We start from the raw sequence: 25,131 nt of genomic DNA, 5'->3' as shown, positions 1-25,131 counted from the left end.
GGTAGAACAGGGACAGGATTGGCTGTTGCAGGTTCCAGGGTTTAAATGTTTTAGTAGCGTCAGAGGTACGGTAAAAGAGGGGGAGGTGTGGCATTGCTTGTCAAAGATAGTATTACAGCGGTAGAAAGGACGATGGATGAAGACTCGCCATCTGAGGTAGTTTGGGCTGAGGTTAGAAATAGGAAAGGTGAGATCACCCTGTTAGGAGTTTTCTACAGGCCTTCTAATAGTCCTAGAGACGTAGAAGAAAGGATTGCGAGCATGATTCAGGAGAAGAGTGAAAGTAATAGGGTGGTTGTTATGGGGGACTTTAACTTTCCAGATATTGACTGGGAAAGCTATAGCTCGAGTACGTTAGATGGTTCGGTGTTTGTCCAATGTGTGCAGGAGGGTTTCCTGACACAATATGTAGACAGGCCAACAAGAGGTGAGGCCATACTGGATTTGGTTCTGGGTAACGAACCAGGCCAGGTGTTAGAATTGGAGGTAGGTGAGCACTTTGGGGACAGTGACCACAATTCGGTGACTTTTACTCTAATGATGGAGAGGGATAAGTATGCACTATAGGGCGAGAGTTGTAGCTGGGGGCAGGGAAATTATGATGCGGTGAGGCATGACTTAGGATGCGTGGCTTGGAAAAGTAGGCTTCAAGGGAAGGGTGCAATCGATATGTGGAGCTTGTTCAAGGAGCAACTATTGAGTGTCCTTGATAAGTATATACCTGTCAGGCAGGGAGGAAAAGGTCGTGTGAGGGAGCCGTGGTTTAATAAGGAATTGGAATCCCTTGTTAAAGGGAAGAGGGCGGCCTATGTAAAGATGAGGCGTGAAGGTTCAATTGGGGCGATTGAGAGTTATAAGGTAGCCAGGAAGGATCTAAAGAGAGAGCTAAGAGCAGCAAGGAGGGGACATGAAAAGTCCTTGGTTGGTAGGAATAGGGAAAACCCAAAGGCTTTCTATAGGTATGTCAGGAATAAAAGAATGACTAGGGTAGGAATAGGTCCAGTCAAGGATAGTAGTGGGAAGTTGGGTGTGGAGGCTGAAGAGATTGGGGAGACACTGAATGAATACTTTTCGTCAGTATTCACTCAGGAACAGGACATTGTTGCTGATGTGAATATTGAGTCGCAATTAATTAGAATGGATGGCTTTGAGGTATGTAGGGAAGAGGTATTGGAAATTCTGGAAAGGGTGAAAATAGATAAGTCCTCTGGGCCTGATGGCATTTATCCTAGGATTCTCTGGGAAGCAAGGGAGGAGATTGCAGAGCCATTGGCCTTGATTTTTATGTCCTCGTTGTCTACAGGAATAGTGCCAGAAGACTGGAGGATAGCAAATGTGGTTCCCTTATTCAAGAAGGTGAGTAGGGATAACCCTGGTAACTATAGGCCGGTGAGTCTCACTTCTGTTGTGGGCAAAGTCTTAGAGAGAATTGTAAGGGATAGGGTTTATGAGCATCTGGATAGGAATAATGTGATCAAGGATAGTCAGCATGGTTTTGTGAAGGACAGGTCGTGCCTCACAAACCTTATTGAATTCTTCGTGAAGGTGACTAAGGAGGTGGACGAGGGTAAAGCGGTATTTGTGGTGTATATGGATTTTAGTAAGGCGTTTGATAAGGTTCCCCATGGTAGGCTACTGCAGAAAATACGGAGGTATGGCATTGAGGGTGAGTTGGAGGTTTGGATTAGGAATTGGCTGGCTGGAAGAAGACAGAGGGTAGTAGTTGATGGTAAAGGTTCATTTTGGAGTGCAGTTACGAGCGGTGTTCCGCAAGGATCTGTTTTGGGACCATTGCTGTTTGTCATTTTTATAAATGACCTGGAGGAGGGGCTAGAAGGTTGGGTGAGCAAGTTTGCAGATGATACCAAAGTCGGTGGAGTTGTTGACAGTGAGGAAGGATGTGGCAGGTTACAGCGGGATATAGATAAGCTGCAGAGCTGGGCAGAAAGGTGGCAAATGGAATTCAATGTAGGTAAGTATGAAGTGATTCACTTTGGTCTGAGTAACAAGAAGGTGGGATACTGGGCTAATGGTCGGATACTTGGTGGTATGGATGAGCAGAGGGATCTTGGTTTCCATGTACACAGATCTCTGAAAGTTGCCACCCAGGTAAATAGTGCTGTGAAGATGGCATATGGCATACTGGCTTTTATTGGTAGAGCAATTGAGTTCCGGAGTCCTGAGGTCATGTTGCAGTTGTATAAGACTCTGGTGCGGCCGCATCTGGAGTATTGTGTGCAGTTTTGGTCGCCATACTATAGGAAGGATGTGGAGGCACTGGAACGGGTGCAGAGGAGGTTTACCAGGATGTTGCCTGGTATGGTAGGAAGATCGTATGAGGAAAGGCTGAGGCACTTGGGGCTGTTTTCATTGGTGAAAAGAAGGTTTAGGGGTGACTTGACAAGATGATTAGGGGTTTAGATAGGGTTGACCATGAGAACCTTTTTCCACGTATGGAGTCAGCTATTACGAGGGGGCATAGCTTTAAATTAAGGGGTGGTAGGTATAGGACAGATGTTAGGGGTAGATTCTTTACTCAGCGAGTCATGAGTTCATGGAATGCCCTGCCAGTAGCAGTGGTGGACTCTCCCTCTTTATGGGCATTTAAACGGGCGTTGGATAGGCATATGGAGGATAGTGGGCTAGTGTAGGTTAGCTGGGCTTGAATTGGCGCAACATCGAGGGCCGAAGGGCCTGTACTGCGCTGTAGTTTTCTATGTTCTATGGTGGATGGAGGTATAGAGGGATTGGATATCCATAGTGAAGATGAGGCATTGGGGACCGGGGAAACGGAAGTCTTGGAGGGGGTGGAGGGCGTGGGTGGTTTCTCGAACGAATGTGGGGAGTTCCTGGACTGGGGGGATAGGACAGTGTCGAGGTTGGTAGAGATGGGGTAGGAGCATGCTGAGACAATGGGTCGGCCAGGCTGGTCAGGCTTGTAGATCTTGGGAATGAGGTAGAACTGGGCAGTGTGGGGTTTCCAGACTATTAGGTTGGGAGCTATGGGTGGGAGATTTCCCGAGGTGATGAGGTTCTGTATGGTCTGGGAGATGATGGTTTGGTGATGAGAGGTGGGGTCATGGTCGAGAGGGCAGTAGGAAGAGGTGTCCTCGAGTTGGCGTTTGGCTTCAGCGGTGTAGAGGTCTGTGCGCCAGACTACCACTGCGCCCACTTTATCCACTGGTTGATGGTGAGGTTGGGAGTGGAGAAGAGGAATTGGAGGGCTGCGCATTGTGAGGGTGAGAGGTTGGAGTGGGGGAGAGGGGGTAGACAGATTGAGGCAGTTAATGTCCCAGCGGCAGTTGGAAATGAAGAGGTCGAGGGCAGGTAATAGGCCAGCGCGGTGTGTCCAGGTGGATGCAGTGTGTTGGAGGTGGGCAAAGGGGTCCTTTGAAGGTGGACGGGAATCCTGATTGTGAAAGTAAGCTCAGAGGCGGAGGCGACGGAAGAATTGTTAGATGTCACGGCGTGTATTAAATTCATTGATGTGTGGATGGAGGGGGATGAAGGTGAGTCCTTTGTTGAGGACTGATCGTTTGTCCTCAGTGAGGGGTCGGTCTGGGGGGATGGCGAAAACTCACAGGGCTGAGAGCTGGGATCTCGTGTGGATGTGGAGCTGGGAGTGGGGGCACTGACCTCTACACCGCTGAAGCCAAACGGCAACTCGAGGACACCTCTTCCTACTGCCCCCTCGACCACGACCCCACCCCCCATCACCAAACCATCATCTCCCAGACCATACAGAACCTCATCACCTCAGGAGATCTTCCATCCACAACTTCCAACCTCATCGTTCGGGAACCCCGCACATCCCGGTTCTATCTCCTTCCCAAGATCCACAAGCCTGACCACCCTGGCCGACCCATTGTCTTAGCATGCTCCTGCCCCACTGAACTCATCTCTGCCTACCTCGACACTGTCCTATCCCCCCTAGTCCAGGAACTCCCCACATACGTTCGAGGGACCACCCACGCCCTCCACCTCCTCCAAGACTTCCGTTTCCCCGGCCCCCAACGCCTCATCTTCACCATGGATAACCAATCCCTCTATACCTCCATCCGCCATAACCAAGGCCTTCAAGCCCTCCGTATTTTCCTTTCCAGACATCACCAACAGTACCTTTCCACCGACACTCTCATTCGTTTGGCCGAACTAATCCTCACCCTCAACAATTTCTCCTTTGAATCCTCTCACTTCGTCCAGACCAAATGGGTAGCCATGGGCACGTGTATGGGCCTGTCTCTTTGTTGGCTACGTAGAAAAGTTGATGTTCCGTAATCACACCTTCACCACTCCCCACCTCTTCCTCCGCTACATTGATGACTGCATTGGTGCCACATCGTGCTCCCACGAGGAAGTTGAGCGATTCATCAACTTCACCAACACATTTCACCCCGACCTTAAATTTACCTGGACCATTTCTGACACCTCCCTCCCCTTCCTGGACCTCTCCATCTCCATTAATGACGACCGACTTGACACTGACATTTTTTCAAACCCACCGACTCTCACAGCTACGTGGATTACACCTCTTCCCACCCTACCTCTTGCAAAAATGCCATCCCATATTCCCAATTCCTCCGCCTCCGCCATATCTGCTGTCAGGAGGACCAGTTCCACCACAGAACACACCAGATGGCCGCCTCCTTTAGAGACCGCAATTTCCCTTCCCACGTGGTTAAAGATGCCCTCCAATGCATCTCGTCCACATCCCGCATATCCGCCCTCAGACCCCACCCCTCCAACTGTAACGAGGACAGAATGCCCCTGGTGCTCACCTTCCACCCTACAAACCTTCGCATAAACCAAATCATCTGATGACATTTCCGCCACCTCCAAAAAGACCCCACCACCAGGGATATATTTCTCTCACCACCCCTTTCCACCTTCCGCAAAGACCGTTCCCTCTGTGACTACCTGGTCAGGTCCACGCTCCCCCCTACAACCCACCCTCCCATCCTGGCACTTTCCTCTGCCACTGCAGGAACTGTAAAACCTGTGCCCACACCTCCTCCCTCACCTCTATCCAAGACCCTAAAGGAGCCTTCCACATCCATCAAAGTTTTACCTGCACATCCACTAATATCATTTATTGTATCCGTTGCTCCCGATTGATCTCCTCTACATTGGGGAGACTGGTCGATCTCCTAGAAGAGCGCTTTAGGGAACATCTCCGGGACACCTGCACCAATCAACCACACCGCCCCGATGCCCAACATTTCAACTCCCCCTCCCACTCTGCCGAGGACATGGAGGTCCTGGGCCTCCTTCACCGCCGCTCCCTCACCACCAGACGCCTGGAGGAAGAACGCCTCATCTTCCGCCTCGGAACACTTCAACCCCAGGGCATCAATGTGGACTTCAACAGTTTCCTCATTTCCCCTTCCCCCATTTCACCCTAGTTCCAAACTTCCAGCTCAGCACTGTCCACATGACTTGTCCGGACTTGTCCTACCTGCCTATCTCCTTTTCCACCTATCCGCTCCACCCTCTCCTCCCTGACCTCTCATCTTCATCCCCTCCCCCACTTACTCATTGCACTCTATGCTACTTTCTCCCCATCCCCACCCTCCTCTAGCTTATCTCTCCTGTACCAGACTTTGGTTTGGCCACATTTAGAATACTTTGTACAGTTAACAGACAATCAATTTTTCAATGTATAATTTCAGTTACATCACATTGCAATTTTTTGCTATGAATTCTGTGTTATGATCGAGCCCTGCGCTATCACGTGGTGAAGGAGCATTGCTCCGAAAGCTAGTGTGCATCCAATTTAACCTGTTGGTCTATAATCTGGTGTTGTGTGTTTTTTAACTTTGTACACCCCAGTCCAACACCGGCATCTCCAAATCATGTGTACACTTCTGGTTGCCACATTACCAAAAGGATGTGGACGCTTTGGTGAGGGTGCAGAGAAGGTTTACGAGGATGTTGCCTGGTATGGAAGGTGCTAACTATGAACATAGAACATTACAGCGCAGTACAGGCCCTTCGGCCCTCGACGTTGCGTCATCCTGTCATACCAATCTGAAGCCCATCTAACCTACACTATTCCATGTACATCCATATGCTTGTCCAATGATGACTTAAATGTACCTAAAGTTGGCGAATCTACTACCGTTGAGGTAAAGCATTCCATACCCTTACTACTCTCTGACTAAAGAAATTACCTCTGACATCTATCCTATATCTATCACCCCTCAATTTAAAGCTATGCCCCCTCGTGCTTGCCATCTCCATTCTTGGAAAAAGGCTCTCCCTGCCCACCCTATTTAACCCTCTGATTATCTTATATGTCTCTATTAAGTCACCTCTCAACCTTCCTCTCTCTAACGAAAACAGCCTCAAGTCCTTCAGCCTTTCCTCGTAAGACCTTCCCTCCATACCAGGCAGCATCCTAGTAAATCTCCTCTGCACCCTTTGCAAAGCTTCCACATCCTTATAATGCGGTGACCAGAACTGTACACAATACTCCAAGTGCGGTCACACTAGAGTTTTGTACAGCTGTAGCATAACCTCATGGTTCCGGAACTCGATCCCTTTATTAATAAAAGCTAAAACACTGTATGCCTTCTTAACAGCCCTGTCAACCTGGGTGTCAACTTTCAAGGATCTGTGTACCTGGACACCGAGATCTCTGCTCATCTGCACTACCAAGAATCTTACTGTTAGCCCAGTACTTTGCATTCCGGTTACTCCGACCAAAATGAATCACCTCACACTTATCCGCATTAAACTCCATTTGCCTCTCAGCCCAGCTCTGCAGCTTATCTATGTTTCTCTGTAACCTACTACATCCTTCGTCACTATCCACAACTCCACCGACCTTAGTGTCATCTGCAAATTTACTAACCCACCCTTCTATGCTCTTATCCAGGTCGTTTATAAAAATGACGAACAGCAGTGGACCCAACACTGACCCTTGCAGTACACCACTGGTAACTGGACTCCAGGATGAACATTTCCCATCAATCACCACACTCTGTCTTCTTTCAGCAAGCCAATTACTGATCCAAACTGCTATATCTCCCACAATCCTATTCCTCCGCATTTTGTACAATAGCCTACTGTGGGGAACCTTATAGAAGAGAGGTTGACTGGTTAAGATTGTTTTCATTAGAAAAGAGGAAATTGAGGGGGATCTGATTGAGGTCGACAAAATCAGGAAGGTATAGACAGGGTAGGTAGAGATTAACTTTTTCCCACGGTGAGGGATTCAGTAACGAGATGTCACGTGTTCAAGGTGAGAGGTGAAAAGTTTAAGGGGCAAATATGCGGCAAGTACTTTACACAGAGGGTGGTAGCAGCCTGGAACGCATTGCCAGAAGAGGTAGTAGAGGCAGGCATGGTAGATTTGTTTAAGGTGGGTGTGGGCAGATGCATGACTAGCTGGGAGGCAGAGGGATGCAGATGGTTAGGATTTGGATCGGCTCAGGCTTGGAGGGCTGAAGGGCCTGTTCCTGGGCTGTAAATTTTCTTCAATCTTTGTTCTTTGACTACCAATGTGCCACAACATCTGCTGGGTCTGTCTTACTAGTGGGAAAGGAGATATCCGGGGATGGTGATGGTGGCATCTGGAACATTGTCTATCAGATATGATTTTACTGTGAAGCTGATGTTTTACTAATCTGAGACGGCTCTCCCAATTTTGGCAGTAACCCCTAGATGTTAGTAAGGAGGACTTTGCAGGGTGATGACTGTTTTTGCTGTTGTCATTTCTAGTGCCTAGACTGAGACCAGTTGGTTCCCCCAGTTTAATTTCTTTGAAACTTTAATGTTTTCTGTAGACTCCGTTCATACTATCATGTATTCTATGGATTGTGTTCATACTATCCATATATTATTTAATTCTGTATTTGTACTGTAAGTAAACATTATAGAGCTACATAGATGTATTCAAAGTCTGTATCATTTAGTACATGGATAGTACCACATAATACAATGGAGGTATTCTGGAGGGCATTAACACATTGAATATGTTCATGTTGTCAGTATGCACTGTGGAACTATGTGTCCGTATTGCCACTGTGCACTGTGAGACTGTGTGTTCATGCTGTGTGCAATGTGGGAACTGTGCTGATTCTGTAATTGTGCAGTGTTGGACAGCTTGTCATTCTGTGTGTACTATGCAGCTGTGCATTTATACCGAGTGTGCATGGTAACTGAGTAGAGACCGAGTATATGAGCTCTCACTATACTTGTGTTTAGAAGCAGAAACCATGGCTTAATGTTTTATTCCGTAACTCTTGTCACAGTTGTGTACCACTATCCTGATTGTGATCAGTTATTTTATCACAGACAGGATGGGGTCTTGGACCCTGGAGCTGAACCATGTGTTTCTTGTGGTTGTCACATTACGTAAACAGTTCCTCTGCCAATTAAGTCAGTAAGAATGTGGATAAGAGCAGCTGCTAGAAAAGTCCTGAACTCACCATCACATTTTTAATTGTTGTCTGTTCTCCAGGTTGCTGGGTTCCATTATGATCTTTGTGGACTATCTCTACACGGATATCATTCTTCGCAGAGACGTCACCTTTACCATCTGAAAAACAGCCACAGTGCAGAAATCAAACATTTCCTCCACTGAACAGTCATATTTAGGAATTAATGAGCAGTCAAACACTGAGAGGCGTGGAATACAGGTTAGTGTACAGAAGCATATACAATTGAAAAACTGCTCTTTAAATGATTACATGGATTTCCACACCTCGCCACCCTAAATCCATCATCTGCCAGTCTACAGACTAAGTAATGGACACTGATGGACTTCCTGGCTCCAGTCTAAATTTATTTTGTCCTGCTTTAACACTTTTCTTTTGATGAAACTTTCATTTAATGCAGTCTTCTGCAGTTCCCTTTTTCTAATCCTTTGTTGTCCTCGATAAGATTGGATCTATGATCTTCATACTTTAGATTGACTACCCTATTGTAGTACTTAGGGGATGCAGCATTGATTTACATGTTGTTTATTTGATGAAAAATGTTACAATTATGAGATTTATGAGCTTCTTATCTTTAGGGATGATGTCTAATTTAAGGTAAAATGAAAAAGGTCATGTAATTTGTTCTGATGTTTACAGGTGTTCATAGTTTGATTATTAAAGATTAAAGTGAGCCCAGACTCTTTTGCTGGGCTCTAAATTCAAAGTCTAGCGACAGTACCACTAGGCCCCCCCAACCTCCTGAACTCCCCCAGCCTATGGGAGAAAAGACCTTTGCTATTCACCTGATCTATGCCCCTCATGATTTTATAAACCTCTATAAGGTCCCAGCCTATCCAGCCTCTCCTTATAACTCAAATCCTTCAGTCCCAGTAACATCCTTGTTAATCTTTCCTACACCCTCTCCAATTTAATAATATCCTTCCTAAAGCAGGGAGACCAGAACCGTTACAGTACTCCAAAAGTGGCCTCACCTAATGCTCTGTACAACTGCAACATGACATCCCAACTCCTGTATTCAGTGGTCTGAGCAATGAAGGCAAGTGTGCCTACTGACATCTTCATTATCCTGTCTACCTGTGTCAAAACTTTCAACGAATTATGTACCTGGTAACTAACTAAGTCTCTCTGTTCTACAACACTCCCCAGGGCCCCACCATTAATTGTGTAAGTCCTGCCCAGGTTTGTCTTATCAAAATGAACAGTGATTGCAATAAAGAGGCAATAGTAGAGGATCGCAGCAGTGACTAGGGATGGTAAAGTGCTGAGGATAAAACACAATGCGAGTGTAGAGGCGAACTTGTGCATCCCGTATGGATGTTGATGTTGGGGGGTGGGAGAGATGTTGGAACTCAAAAGGCTGAATAAACAAGAAGAATGTCATCAAGCAGAAAGTCTGTCAAACTAACTGCAATACCGTATTGAAGTAGAAGTAACAATAGACAAAATGGGAGTTATTATTTGGGACAGAGTTACATCTTGCATGTCTTGACTAAATGAAGTGAGAAGTCCAATGAATGGGCAATCAATTTCAGCTGCCCTCAATTGTTTGCCAGCACTTCAACAGGACTAGTAGGGTTTTGTAGTGCAGTGCTAGTGTCTGGAGGCTTGCATTCATATTTCATTTGCTCCAGAGATGTGTAATGACACCTCTCAGCAGTTTGATTAGAAAATTTTATTTCAACAAAACCCATTGACCGTTCCCTCCATGACTACCTGGTCAGGTCCACCCACCTGTCCTGGCACCCTCCCCTGCCACTGCAGGAATTGAAAGAACGCCTCATCTTCCACTTCGGAACACTTCAACCCTGGGACATCAATGTGGACTTCACCAGTTTCCTCATTTCCCTTTCCCCAACTTTACCTCAGCTCCAACCTTCCAGCTCAGCACTGTCCTCATGACCTGTCCAACCTGTCAATCTCCCTTCCCACCTATCCGCTCATGACCTATGGTAGTCCTGTCCCAAGATCAATAGTTGCGCAGAACTCAGCAGTTGCTGACAGAGACAGATTGCTGTAGCTTTACATCTTGCATTCATCAGGATAGTTAAAAAAATGTCAAATTTCAAATGGCACCAATTTTTACAATAGGTGTATTATTTGCCTGTAGTATTTTTACACTATTCTGGAGGTAGCCTCCAGCATGGTACATAAGGAAATGTCTGTGTTTAGGCTGAATATAGATCAATCAATTAATTCCAAACACATCACATACTTTGGAGTGGGGTTTGAACAGTCACCGATCCCACGTTATCTTTATTTTCTTTATTATAGCTCTTAGCTCTATTCTTTACCGTATTCTGTTGGACATCAAATGGCTGAGTGAGCAGCTGGACTTGGCTACTTAGCAGCTTGCTTTGTGCTATTAACGATTGTTAGTTGTAATTATTGATCCTCATGCTGCATTGGATGCCCCAGTACATTTGTCCCAAAATCCCAGAGTCTGTTACATCATCAGGAAGTAAAGGGGTAGAATTAAAGGTTTGTAAATACCGATCATAATCACTACTGTAGCAATGCTCAGTGAACCCTTCAATGTTACACATGTTGTCATCTATGACCTATAGTATCTCTGTACACCAATTCTAATACACTACACTGCAGCCAATTAGTGTACAGTTCAAAAAAAGAAAAGGCTAGTACTGCCTGAATTTACATTGATTGTGATTCTTTGTTTGCTTAGGGAATTCCAGTTTTTAGCATATTGTCCAGAAGCAGCTGGAATATATGCTGATTCTGCACTGTTGCATTAATGGAGTGATTACTTGCATTTGCTCCAGAAGTACATAGGTTTTGCAGAATATTAACACATTGGACACTTGCAAGGAGTTTTCTCGTTATAGGCTCTCCTTTAAGCTTAAAGTTTTAATGGGGGATGCTTTGAAACTGGAAAGGAAAGTATGGGGAAGAAAGCCACCAGAAACTAACTAAACCAGAGGAAGCAGAGACAATTGTAGCACGAATACTGGAGATAAAATGAAATTGGATAGAAGCTGAAAATTCATGTGATATTGGAATATGGGATTACCCTCTGATTGTTGCCAGTGGCATATATGCTTTATGCAAATATTTGCAGGACGCAGCCAGTGATTAACACATTTTAAATCCATAAAGCTCTGATAAACTGGTGTGGGTTGAAGCTAACCTGAAATCTTAAAGGAGGGGCTGGGATGAGGTTCTGTGGTGGTAGCAGATGTAGGAAGTGTTCTGAAAATGATTTAGAAGTTGGAGAGCTCTGATGAATGATGTAATATGAAAAGAGGGGATTCCAAGGATTTTGGAGGCAGTACTACAGGCCTTCCTACAGAAAGATCAAGTGAGGCTACCATGCACAGAAGGTTTCTGCAAAGACAAAGAGAGAACATTGCTGGTCAGTGCTAGATTGCTGGGGTTAGATATCGTTGCTGGTCAAACGTGCAGCCCTCCACTCCCTCCGCGCCAACCCCAACCTCACTATCAAACCGACAGACAAGGGAGGCGCGGTAGTAGTTTGGCGCACCGACCTTTACACCGCTGAGGCTAAACGCCAGCTCGCGGACACCTCCTCCTACTGCCCCCTTGACCATGACCCCACCTCCCACCACCAAACCATCATCTCCCAGACCATCCATAACCTCATCACCTCAGGGGATCTCCCATCCACCGCCTTCAACCGCATAGTCCTACAACCCCGCACCGCCCGTTTCTAGTTCCTGCCCAAAATCCACAAACCTGACTGCCCCAGCCGACCCATTGTCTCAGCCTGCTCCTGCCCCATCGAACTCATCTCTGCATACCTCGACACGATCCTGTCCCCCTTAGTCCAAGAACTCCCCACCTACATACGGGACACCACCCACATCCTCCACCTCCTCCATGATTTTCGCTTCCTCAGTCCCCAACGCCTTATCTTCACCATGGACATCTAGTCCCTGTACACCTCCATCCCCCATCACAATGGACTCAAAGCCTTCCGCTTCTTCCTTTCCCGCCATACCAACCAGTACCCTTCCACTGACACCCTCCTTCGACTGACTGAACTGGTCCTCACCCTGAACAACTTCTCTTTCCAATCCTCCCACTTTCTCCAAACCAAAGGAGTAGCCATGGGCACCCGTATGGGCCCCAGCTATGCCTGCTGCTTTGTAGGATACGTGGAACAGTCCATCTTCCGCAGCTACACTGGCACCACCCCCCACCTTTTCCTCCGCTACATCGATGACTGTATCGGCGCTGCCTCGTGCTCCCACGAGGAGGTTGAACAGTTCATCCACTTCACCAATACCTTCCACCCCGACCTCAAATTTACCTGGACCGTCTCAGACTCCTCCTTCCCCTTCCTAGATCTTTCCATTTCTATCTCGGACGAATCAACACAGACATTTACTATAAACCGACCAACTCCCACAGCTACCTAGACTACACTTCCTCCCACACTGCCCCCTGTAAAAACACCATACTCCCAATTCCTTCGTCTCCGCCGCATCTGCTCCCAGGAGGACCAGTTCCAATACCATACAACCCAGATGACCTCCTTCTTCAAAGACTGCAATTTCCCCCCAGACGTGATCAACGATTTCCTCCACTGCATCTCCTCCACTTCTCACTCCTCTGCCCTTGAGGCCCGCCTCTCCAATCGCCACCAGGACAGAACCCCACTGGTCCTCATCTACCACCCCACCAATCTTCATATGCATTGTATCATCCTCTGTCATTTCCGCCACCTCCAAACAGACCCCACCACCAGAGATATATTTCCCTCCCCTCCTCTATCTGCGTTCCGAAAAGACCACTCCCTCCCTGACTCCCTCGTCAGGTCCACACCCCCCCACCCACCCAACCTCCACTCCCGGCACCTTCCCCTGCAACCGCAAGAAATGCAAAACTTGCGCCCACACCTCCCCCCTTACTTCCCTCCAAGGCCCCAAGGGATCCTTCCATATCCGCCACAAATTCACCTGCACCTCCACCTGCATCTGCTGTACCCGATGTGGCCTCCTCTATATTGGGGAGACAGGCCGCCAACTTGCGGAACATTTCAGAGAACACCTCTGGGACACCCGGACCAACCAACCCAACCAGCCCGTGGCTCAACACTTCAACTCCCCCTCCCACTCCACCAAGGACATGCAGGTCCTTGGACTCCTCCATCGCCAGACCATAGCAACACGATGGCTGGAGGAAGAGCACCTCATCTTCCACCTAGGAATCCTCCAACCACAAGGGATGAACTCAGATTTTTCTAGTTTCCTCATTTCCCTTCCCCCCCCCCCCCCCCCCCCCCCCCCCCCCCCCCCCCCACCTTTTTCAGTCAAATCTTTTGAACTCAGCACCGCCTTCCTAACCTGCAATCTTCTACCTGACCTCTCCGCTCCCACCCCCACTCCGGCCTATCACCCTCACCTTGACCTCCTTCCACCTCTCGCATTTCCAACGCCCCTCCCCCAAGTCCTTCCTCCTTACCTTTTATCTTAGCCTGCTGGACACACTTTCCTCATTCCTGAAGAAGGGCTCATGCCCAAAACGTTAATTCTCCTGCTCCTTGGATGCTGCCTGACCTGCTGCACTTTTCCAGCAAAGCATTTTCAGCTCTGATCTCCAGCATCTGCAGTCCTCACTTTCTCCTCGGTCAATAGTAGGGGCCAAACTTAATGAACCTGGATGGGATGTTGCTAGACATTCAATGATGTCACATGAGTTGTCAAAGTCAGTGAACTAGTATTACCAACCTCAGCTTCTGCTCAATGCATCATACAATAGCCAACCACATTTCGGCAATCCAGTTATCAGCACGACTTCACCTCATTCCCCCATGCTGATTCAAGCCTTGTTTTAATATGTCATTGCTAGCTACTTTACCATCACAACTACATCACCCAGATTGATTACATCCTACACTCCCCTTTCTATTGTTGGACAAGCAAGTGTACAACTAGGAATAGCAGAGCCAGAGGCACTGCCGCATGTCCTTACACCCACTGGTATCTCCATCATTGAAACAGACATCAGAGATCGGGTTGTAGCCATTAGTGAAAATGTTTAGTTTCATCTTTTGGAGAATATGTTTGATTATTTTATGTACAAATAGAGTTTTGCATCCTGTTAATGGCTGATCAAATAATGGAGTCAGTAAGATACACTTCATTTTTAATGTTGCCTCCTCCAAAATGGTCTGGTTGTGCTGTTAAAGCTGTTGCAATTATTATAATTATTGATCCTCATGCTCCATTGGATTTTCCAGTATATTTGTCCCAAAGTCCCAGTGCCTGTTACAACATCAGAAAGTAAAGAGTTGGAATTAAAGGTTTAAAGTTATCTATCATAATCACTGGCACTGCTGTAGCAATGCTCAGTGAACCCTTTAATGTTGCACATGTTGTCATCTATGACCTATAGTGTCTTAGTATACCATTTCTAATATATTACACTCAGCCAATTAGTGTACAGTTCAAAAGAAAGAACAGGCTAGTACAACCTGAATTTACATTGATTGTGATTCTTTGTTTGCTCATTAGTGAAGATGTTTAGTTTTATCTATTGGAGAATATGTTTGATTATTTTGTGTGGAAATATATTTTTAAATCCTGTTGATGGCTGATCAGATAATGGAGTCAGAAAGATACACTTCATTTTTAATGTTGTCGCCTCCAAAATGGTCTTAAAAGGCTTTTGAGAATATATTGTGGGCTGACATTCTTTCAGTCATTATGCTGAACCTAATAACAATAGAATCCGTGGAGAAGTTGTGATATGGAACTGTTGGGAAGAACACCTGATTTATTCTGAAAATGATAGTGTGCTTTTATTGTATTTATGATAATATATTAATTTATGTTTACTGTTCAGTAAACCTGGCTTATCATTTAAAGAAATCATTTAATTTTATATTGCCTGGTCATGGCCTGAGAAGGTTCTGAGACACTCTAAAGTTAATTAAGTAATTTTTGAAGCAGTTGCTTTTGATATAGGAAACCTAGCAGCCAATTTGCTCACAGCAGGCTCCCACAAGCAACATGATAAACTCAATAGATGTGGTAAACTAGCAAGATCAACATTTAAAATCTCTCATTGCTCTTAAAGTGAGTAGCTTGCTTGCCTATTTTAGAAGGCAGTTAAGAGTCAACCATATTGCTATGGGTCTGCCGTCATAGGTTATATGTCGACCAGATGATGTAACGATACCAGCTTTCCCTTCCTAAAGAATGTTAATAAATCAGGTAAAAGTCATCTTACTCTGACTGGACTGTAGGGCTGCTCTCTCATTGAGAGATGACCGGAGATGGTTTAACCTAAAATTCATCACTCTTCAAGCAACTGGGAGGTTGAGAAGATAAGCCTCTCATGGTAACATCAACTGATACAGGAATTGAGTCCGTGCTATTGGTGTCACTCTCATCACAAACCAGCTGTCCAGCCAACTGAGCTGACTGACCCCTCATTGAATGAGGTAGGTTTTTACAAAAATTGATGGTGGTTATCATGGTCATTATTACTGAAACAAGTTTTAAATTTGTTAGTTGAATTTAAATTGCACTAGCTGCTAAGGTGCAGTTTGAATTTGTGTCTCGGTCTTGGTCTCTGGATCGCTAGTTAAGTGGCTATATTACTATGCTCCTGCTTCCCTCAAAATGACCAGATAACCTGCTTTTGATATTGCCTGAAGGTTAAATATTAATCTAAACACCAGGAAGAACTCCCATGTTTTCCATCAAAATAGTGTCATGGATTTTTTGCGTCCATCTGACAGGACAGGCAAGATCTTGATCTGACATCTAATCCTACAGACAGCACTTCTGGAAGTGTAACAGTTTCTCCCTGCTATACTGCAGTGTCAGCATCAGTGTTGAGCTTAAGTTTGTAGGAATGGATTGTGTCCAACAACCTTCTGACCCAGAGATAAGAGAGATATCCACTGAGACATGGCTGTCACCTTTCTAGCTGACAACTTGTTAATTGGTAGTCCCTATAACTTGAACAATTAAGAGTAATCCTTTTTCTTAAATTCACAATGTTTCCCTCTTTGACGTTTGCACACATACAATTTGGTTGTAACAAATTTATTTTGTTCACGATTATGGGTTATTTTAGTTAATTTCTCTTGTGCTTCAGATCATTTTTGCAAGGTGATTTTGCAGACCTTGTAAATCCATGCTCCAGCAATCTCTAATCTTACTCATTTACCTTCTTTTGCGTTCACATGAAGAGTGTCCCAGCCTGAATCCTTGTCATATTGCCTTTAAAATCTTTTGGGGCAATTTTGCTTATCCGTGGAGCTCATATTACCTTTGTTGATTCTTCAATCAGGATGAGTCCAGTGGTCGGAATCTATCTTTGTAATCCCATAGTTTCACATACAGCTTCTTCTCCCAATGCAGGTTTTTCTAAATTTCCATCATTCTTGAGCTTCAATTCTCAGACAATTGCTCCAAGGGATAGTTATTATTCTCTCAGCTCATAAGCTGTTCAATTTTCTTAACCTTCATTTCTTGTCTTTAACATTCTAAACACACAGTGGTCTTAGCAAGTGGTCTTGCTTTTCTCTGCTTATTCCTTGTTTAAATAACATGAGAAAATGGTTTGAAGTTTCAGAGATACCATTTCAGCGCACCAGTAAGTGACACGCTTCATGTGTCTATTGAGAAAGTCTTATAAAAATAGAAGGAAGGAGCTGAGAAAGTTTAAAAAGTCCTGAGTTGAAACTTAAATCAGCAAAACCAACAATTTTTATTTGCACAGTACATTTAGTAAAAACTTGCAAGGCATTTCACAGCTATGTTCTCAGGAGCAAAAACCATGGGGTTGCATAAGAGGTTGGAATTGGAATTTCCTACCCCTCCTGTTAGATACCTGTCTTAATCATGGGCATTAAAAACAAACTCATATCTGAATCAGAGGAACAGATTTCATGTGTAGTCCAGTCAGCCACAATCAAACAGCTTGCATTCAGTAGTAAGGGTGGTAGAGTCAGAACATTATCATTGCACTGGGAGTTTATTAGATTTAAGCAAGCCTGCTTGTATTGGGCAAGACACAATGAGAATCAGCACAAGAAGTGGGAGTATATTTTAAGGGAAGTTGGAAGAAAATTGAAGTTTGAATTGTCAACAAATTATAGAGGTTCATGTTAATAATTGTTTGATGCCAATTTTGATAAAAACATACCAGAGGGAACAGTGAATGGTTTGGTTCAGATTCCTGATATTTATACTTTGAATATTTATATTTATACTTTAACAAAATTTGACAAATGCCATATAAGGAGATAATAGGTTAGATGAGTAAAACATTGGCCAAATGCTTTAATAAATGTATTAAAGGAGGAAAACAAGGTGGTGAGACAGAGGCTTAGGTAGGGAACACCAAAACTAAGGGTTGAGACAAAAAAAAGGCATGGCCACTAGTAGCAAACTGATTAAAATCATCCAGAATTAAGAGGAGTGCAGATACCTCTGAGTGCCGCAAGCTGCAGTGATAGAGAGGGGTGAAGCTACAGAAGGAATTGAAAAGAATCAGAAGTTGAAAATGGGGTTGTTCCTTTACTGGGAGCATAGCTAAACAGGATTTGGTGCAAGTTCACAGCCAGCATAGATCTGATTTGTTTTCTCTGTGACAAACAAGTTAAATCTGTGGCATGTAATAACCATCTCATTACATCTAGAGGCAATTCAGCCCAACAGGCCCATCCTTGAAAAGAGGGTAACTACGTAAGGAAATTTTGTTAGTTACAATCAGATGGATGTTTAAAAATTACTCTGGTCTATTTCCTCTGTCCGTGAAAGGTATTTTATGATTTCTCCCATGGTGAATTTGGAAGCAGTGGACATTTAATTGGGAGGAAGGGTGACAAGTGAAGTGACATCTATCCTCCCACTTCCATTCCAATTAGGTCCACAACAGAAACGTCCATGAATATGTCTTCTGCCCTGCCACCAATTCAGATCCTTAAATAGGACATTAATGCGATAGGATCTCATCTTCTGCTAGCAGCCTAGCCTATAACCATGAAGAGAGCATGAGTGTGTGGATTGTTTGTAGTCTTTGGGATGGTGGAAGGGAAATTCTGGTTCATTACCAGTCAAAGCCTAATTGAGAGGTACAGCTTCCGAGTGGAGGGAGGTTCACCTGCAGCTCTGATGCTGTGAAACCCTTCTGCTGTCATTCACCTCTGCCCTGACTGGCTCTGTGACTCTAGGCCTCCAGTTGCTGCATTTCCAGCAGCAACCTTCATCTCTTGGTGGCATTTCTAAGTGGAACGGCTGCCAGCCTGTGATAGCTCAGGTACTCTACACAGGCAGGTGTTCTCTGAACTTTGGGAATCTCGCTGCTGGCCTATTAATCACTTGATTGTCTCGCAATATTGTGGGTCTTCTTCAAAGAAAGCAAGGTGGGTTTTTTGACAGCTCTCTACCTGGTGACTCTGTGAAATTCACCCCATTGTCTATCCTGTTTATTTTCTTGTACATCCTGAAAGGATCACTTTTGGTATCTCTTTTCAATGCTGAAAAATCAATATTTCTTTTCTCTTTCTTCATAACTGAGGCTTCAATTCTCAAACTCAAATTCGAACTGGACACCATACTGAAATTAGGGTTTAGTAAGAGCAGTTGATGTGCCCTGTCTTTTACCTCTATAGGCATTATCTTGGCTTTATTCATTGCATCAGCTGTTTATACAAAACCTCAAGATGATTAAGAGCCTGGTTCCTCTCTTGATAGACTATTGTTCTTTTCATCATTATTCATGGAGAACATGACATTCCTTTGTTCAGGACATGATATACTCAGTATTCAATTTATCTGCCATTTTTCTACCACTAGCATATTTTGAACAGTCTGTTGTATGAGTTCTGATCTATTCTCTCTCATTCATTCTGTTGCCTTTTATAGTCTAACAACATTTGTGAGTTTGACAAAATAGCAATGGATTTTTGAATCCAAGTTGCTAATGTCTCTAACAACCATGGACTTTGTATTTAAATCACTTATTCATCCATCCCAAGCCAATGCTGGTGTAACTCTGCCGACAGGTACCATCTCCTTTTCTTTTTTTTTTGAAATTTCTCACCTAATACCAAGCCTTACAAGGCATTGTCAAAGCATTCCACTTTACTGATGGCCTTTCTCTAGGAACTTTATCAGATGTCTTTTGTAAGGCTGACCACAGTCACGAGGAAAGCATGTTAAAGAAAAAGAAAAGGATGGAGTAATAGGCATGAGCAGTTAGGTGAGGGATCTGATGAGAGTGCTCTTTGACTTCTACTTGGGGGCCGAACTTTGGAGGTGTGGTAATGTTCATGAGTTGTCATTTTGTTTCCAATAATCTTTTCATTATCACAAAAACAGTCATTAGAGTTTAATGACAGGATCTCTGCAGTTACCTTTCCCACCTAACATGCCCTCAGTCCGATTTTACACAGAGAAAGTAATGGGCTGTCTGCCTGGCTCTGTTCTAGAATGTTTCATTGCTGTCCTGGTGAGTGAAGGACTCACTCCGGTGTAGAAGATACCATTCTTAGACAACAGCTTTTTTGGGTCGCAAATTATAATGAATTTAAAACCAAGGGAAAAGGAATCAAAGACTTGTTGGAAGCACATAAATTGATGGAAAATGTTTCACATTCACACTACTTCTCTGACATCTCTTGGTGCTCTATGACTGGTATTAAGGATTGCAGCCTGGGAGCAGTCGTGCTGGTCTCCCATTCATTGTACTATCAGGTGGTCTGTTCCCAGTGACACTACTAATGTGAAATTCAACCCATCATTTATTCAAGGAGTTGTAAACAAATGTATGATTCACCAATGTTTTTTCTAAACATAAAACCAAGTCACTATATGCTGGCCAAGAGTGTAGGGAAATGCAGGCCTCTCTTGATTATGATTCCTGTAGCTACCAGAATTATACACTGACATGGGGAAGGGAGGGTTCCCAGATTACATTATTGGGCAAAGTCTGTGGAGCCAAGGAAAAGGCAGAAAAGGAGAAAATCACCTTCATCTCTCTCTACCGACAGCAAATCTCATCCATAGCACAGACCCTTATGGAGCTATACTGATCTTTGTTCAAAGGTAAGACGCCAGCCAACATATTTCTTATCTTGAGTGTTAATCTTCAGATTTTCTTGAGGGCTGCTTCTTGAGTTTTGGGAACTCATTTTTGATTTTCAGGGGCTCCTTTCCCACTCTCTCTAACCCACTGTTAGGTTTTGCAGTCAGCCAGTAATAATACCTGCACGCAGATCTTTCTGTGTTGACTAAATCAGGATTTTGACTCTCACAGAGGCAGGATTGGAGTAATTCATCAAAATTCCCAAAAATTACCAATTGGCCATGAAACTTAAGACCACAGAATATAAGATAAGTATTAATTTCTTAAATGGCAAAGTCCCTTGTAAGAAACTAGCATGCAACATTATAGTGTATTAAATTGGGGATAGTGTACTGACATGGATAGAGAACTGATTAGCAGACAGGAAGCATTTGGAGAGTCGGACTGAAAAGATCTTTTTCTGAGTAGCTAATAGGGTACTATAAGGATCAGTGCTCCAGCTATTCACAATATATATTAACGGTTTAGATAAGAAAACTAAATATAATACTTCCAAGTTTGTAGATGGCACAAAGCTGGGTGGGAAGGTGAGTTGTGAGGAGTATGCAGAGGTGCTTCAAAGTGATTTGGGCAAGTTAAGTGACTGTGAAAATGCATGGCAGATGAAGTATCATTTGAATAAATGTGAGGTTACCCACTTTGATAGCAAAAACAGGAGGGCAGATTATTACCTGAATGGCAATTGGGAAAGGAGGAGATGTAATGAGACATGGGTGGCCTTGTTTGTACATCAATTGCTGAAAATAAGCATAGCAAGAGGATTTGAATACAGGAGTAGGGATGTCTTGTTGCAATAATACAAGGCATTGGTAAGACCACACCTAGAATGTGGTTTGCAGTTTTTATCTCATAGAATCGCTATAGTGTAGAAAGAGGCCATTCAACCCATCGAGTCTCAACTGATTCTCCAAAGAACATTCCACCAAGACCCAACACCCCCCACCTTCCCCCACACACACATCCCCATAACTCCATGGCTAATCCACCTATCCTGGACATTATAGACAATTTAGCATGGCCAATCCGCATAACCTGCACAACTCCCAGAGGAAACCCACATAGACCTAGTGAAAACATGCAAACTCCTCCTTATTAGAATATTCTGGCTATGGAGGGAGTACCATGAAGATTTACCAGACTGATTCCTGGGATGGCAGGACTGACATGTTTAAGAGACTGGATCAATAAGGACTATAGTCACTGGAGTTGTATCTTGGTTAAAACTGAAAACTCAAGCAAAATGCTTGTTCAATTTTCCTTGCTCACTTTGCGTTCTGTTTTCTTCTTCAAGGTTTAGCTATCTTTGTACTCTTTTTGCTGTTTTTTAAAATTTTGTGCCCAATCTTCTAACCAGCCACCTTCTTTGCACAATTTTGTGCTTTTTAAACAAAGTTTGACATTATCTTTAACATTTAATTAAACACAGATTAGACTTACAGTGTGGAAACAGGCCCTTCGGCCCAACAAGTCCACACCGACCCGCCGAAGCGCAACCCACCCATACCCCTACATTTACCCCTTACCTAACACTACGGGCAATTTAGCTTGGCCAATTCACCTGACCCGCACATCTTTGGACTGTGGGAGGAAACCGGAGCACCCGGAGGAAACCCACGCAGACACGGGGAGAATGTGCAAACTCCACACAGTCAGTCGCCTGAGTCGGGAATTGAACCCGGGTCTACAGGCGCTGTGAGGCAGCAGTGCTAACCACTGTGCCACCGTGCCGCCCAGATGTAGGTCCATCCCTTGCAAATTTCCCCACTCATTGAAATATATTGATTCTGTTTATTCTGAAATATCCCCATAAATGTCTGTCACTGCATTTCTTAACCTAATTTGCCAAGTCACTTCAGCCAGATTTTCTTTTACGCCCTCATAATTCCGATTTTTTAAAAAAGTAATCGTAAAATTCTAAGATATTATGGTCACAGCAACCTTCACCTTGAGGTGATTCATTAATCCTATCTAATTATACAATATCAGCCTACCTCTGACTGTAAAATGTAACTTTCTAAGAGATTACTAAAAAATGTTCTATAAACTTGTCATTTATCTTTGTGCATCAAATATTGTAGATAGTGTCAAGGGCTGTTGCAGGCTACAACAAGACATTGGAGAAAGTGAGGACTGCAGATGCTGGAGATCACAGTTGAAAAGTGTGGTGCTGGAAAAGCACAGCAGGTCAGGCAGCATCCAAGGAGCAGGAGAGTCAATGTTTCGAGCATGAGCACTTCATCAGGAATGAGGGGGTGGCCGAAGGGAGCTGAGAGATAAGGGGGGTAGGGCTGGTGGGAAGGTAGCTGGGAATGCGACAGGTAGATGAAGGTGGGGGCTGATGTTGATAGGTTGGAGAAGAGGGTGGAATGGATAGGTGGGAAGGAAGATGAATAGGTAGACAGTTCAAGAGGGTGGTGCCGAGTTGGAAGGTTGGTTCTGGAATAAGTTGGGGTGAGAGGAAATGAGGAAACTGGTGAAATTGACATTGATCCTGTGTTGTTGGAGGGTCCCAAGGCAGAAGATGAGACATTCTTCCTCCAGGCGTCAGGTGGCTAGAGGTAGGCGGTGGAGGAGGCCTAGGACTTGCATGTCCTTGGCAGGATGGGAGGGGGAGTTAAAGTGTTTGGCCACAGGCTGGTAGGTTTAATTTCACCAGTTTCCTCATTTCCCCTTCCCCCACCTTATCCCAGATCCAACCTTCCAACTATCTCTGGGACACATGACTAAACAAACCCACTGCCCTGTGGCTGAACGCTTTAACTCCCCTCACACTCTGCCGTGGACATGCAAGTCCTGGGCCTCCTCCAACCTCTATCTCAAGCCACCCGACGCCTGGAAGAAGAATGCCTCATCTTCCGCATTTGGACACTCCAACCACACATGATCAGTGTCGGTTTCACTAGTTTCCTCATTTCCCCTTCCCCACCTTATCCCAAATGCAATCCTCCAACTTGACACTGCCCTCTTGAACTGTCCGATGTGTCCATCTTTCTTCCTGGTGAAAGTGAGTACTGCAGATATCTTTCTTCCCACCTATCCACTTCCGACCTATCACTGTCACCCCCACCTTCACCTACCTATCGCATTCCCAGCTACTCTTCCTCCCAACTCCCTCTGCCCCACCCACTCATTTACCTGTCAGACCCCTTGGGCTACCTCCTCATTCTTGATGAAGAGCTCATGCTCAAAATTTTGACTCTCCTGCTCCTTGGATGATGCCTGACCAGTTGTGCTTTTCCAGCACCACATGTTTCGAATATAACAAGACATTGACAGGATGCAGAGTTGGACTGAGAAGTGGCAGATGGAGTTCAACCTGGATAAATGTGAAATGATTCATTTTTGAAGATCGAATTGAATGCAGAATACAGGGTTAAAGACAGGACTCTTGGCAGTGTAGAGGAACAGGAGGACTTGGGGTCCATTTACATACCTCAAAGTTGCCACTCAAGTAGATAGGATTGTTGAGAAGGTGAATGGTGTTTTGGCTTTCATTAATAGGGGGATTGAGTTTAAGAGCCACAATGTTTTGCTGCAGCTCTATAAAACCCGGGTTAGACCATACTTGGAATATTGTGTCCAGTTCTGGTTGCCTCATTATAGGAAGGATGTGGATGCTTTAGAGAGAGTGCAGAGGGGATTTAGCAGGCTGCTGCCTGGATTAGAGGGCTTGTCTTATGAAGAGAGGTTGAATGAATTTGGCTTTTCACACTGTAGAGAAGTAGTGACTTGATAGAGGTGTAAAAAGTAATGAAAGGCATAGATAAAGTAGATAGCCAGAGACTTTTCCCCAGGGCCGAAATGGCTGTCATGAGGGCGCATAATTTTAAAGTGATTGGAGGAAGGTATAGGGAAGATGTCAGAGGTACATTCCTTTCACAGAAAGTGGTCAGTGCATGGAATGCACTGCCAGTGGTGGTAGTAGAGTCAGAGACATGAGGGATATTTAAGCGTCTGCTAGACAAGCATATGGATGGCAGTAAATTGAGGGGTGTGTAGGTTAGGTTCATCTTAGATTGAGATAAATGCTCGGCACGACATTGTGGATGGAAGGGCCTGTTCTGTGCTGTACTGTTCTGTGTTCTATCACTCTACTCTGTATGTGGATTATAATCTAAGATGATTATTGCTATGCCATTCCAATAATTTCTCATTTTTTAAAATCCTCTATTCTTTCCTGTGGTTACTGTTCGTGTGTTTGTACGTAACTCCCACAAATGACTTCTTGATTTTATTATTTGCCATTTCAACCCAAACAGTTTCTATATTCTAATTTTCTGAACTTAGGTCATCAGTCTCTTTTGTGCTAATGCCATTATTAACTAACAAAGTTGGCACTTTTTTTTAAGTTTCCTATCCTTTCTATCTTTCCTGCACCCTGCAAGATTCAAGTCATCCTGCAACCATGTCTCAGCAATGTCTACCAGACCGTACATAACATTTTGTTTTTTCACTCAGTTTACCCATTTATTTTTCAATGCTACATTTTATGTGCTTTTATTTTTTTTGTAAATTGTAGACTTCTCTGTTGGATGACTCTTAGATTTCTATGCTTTATCCATTCTTCTCATGGTCTGTTTATCATTTCTTTTTTAATACCTTT

General features: G+C 44.4%; 1 protein-coding gene across 1 annotated transcript in view; it reads right to left on the bottom strand.

The window, feature by feature from the left end:
• The window catches only part of kirrel3a (kirre like nephrin family adhesion molecule 3a), a 366,352-nt gene that overhangs the window by 15,659 nt on the left and 325,562 nt on the right, over positions 1 to 25,131 (bottom strand). Inside the window, exon 13 of the mRNA XM_060846727.1 lies at positions 8,433 to 8,542. Coding sequence (XP_060702710.1) covers positions 8,433 to 8,542 — 110 coding nt within the window. The remainder of the gene's footprint in view (positions 1 to 8,432; positions 8,543 to 25,131) is intronic.

The sequence above is a fragment of the Hemiscyllium ocellatum genome, chromosome 29 (genome assembly GCF_020745735.1).
Source record: "Hemiscyllium ocellatum isolate sHemOce1 chromosome 29, sHemOce1.pat.X.cur, whole genome shotgun sequence".
In the NCBI taxonomy this organism is placed as follows: domain Eukaryota; kingdom Metazoa; phylum Chordata; class Chondrichthyes; order Orectolobiformes; family Hemiscylliidae; genus Hemiscyllium; species Hemiscyllium ocellatum.
Note: the sequence above shows the minus strand (reverse complement) of the source record. Positions and strands in the feature narration are given on the sequence as shown.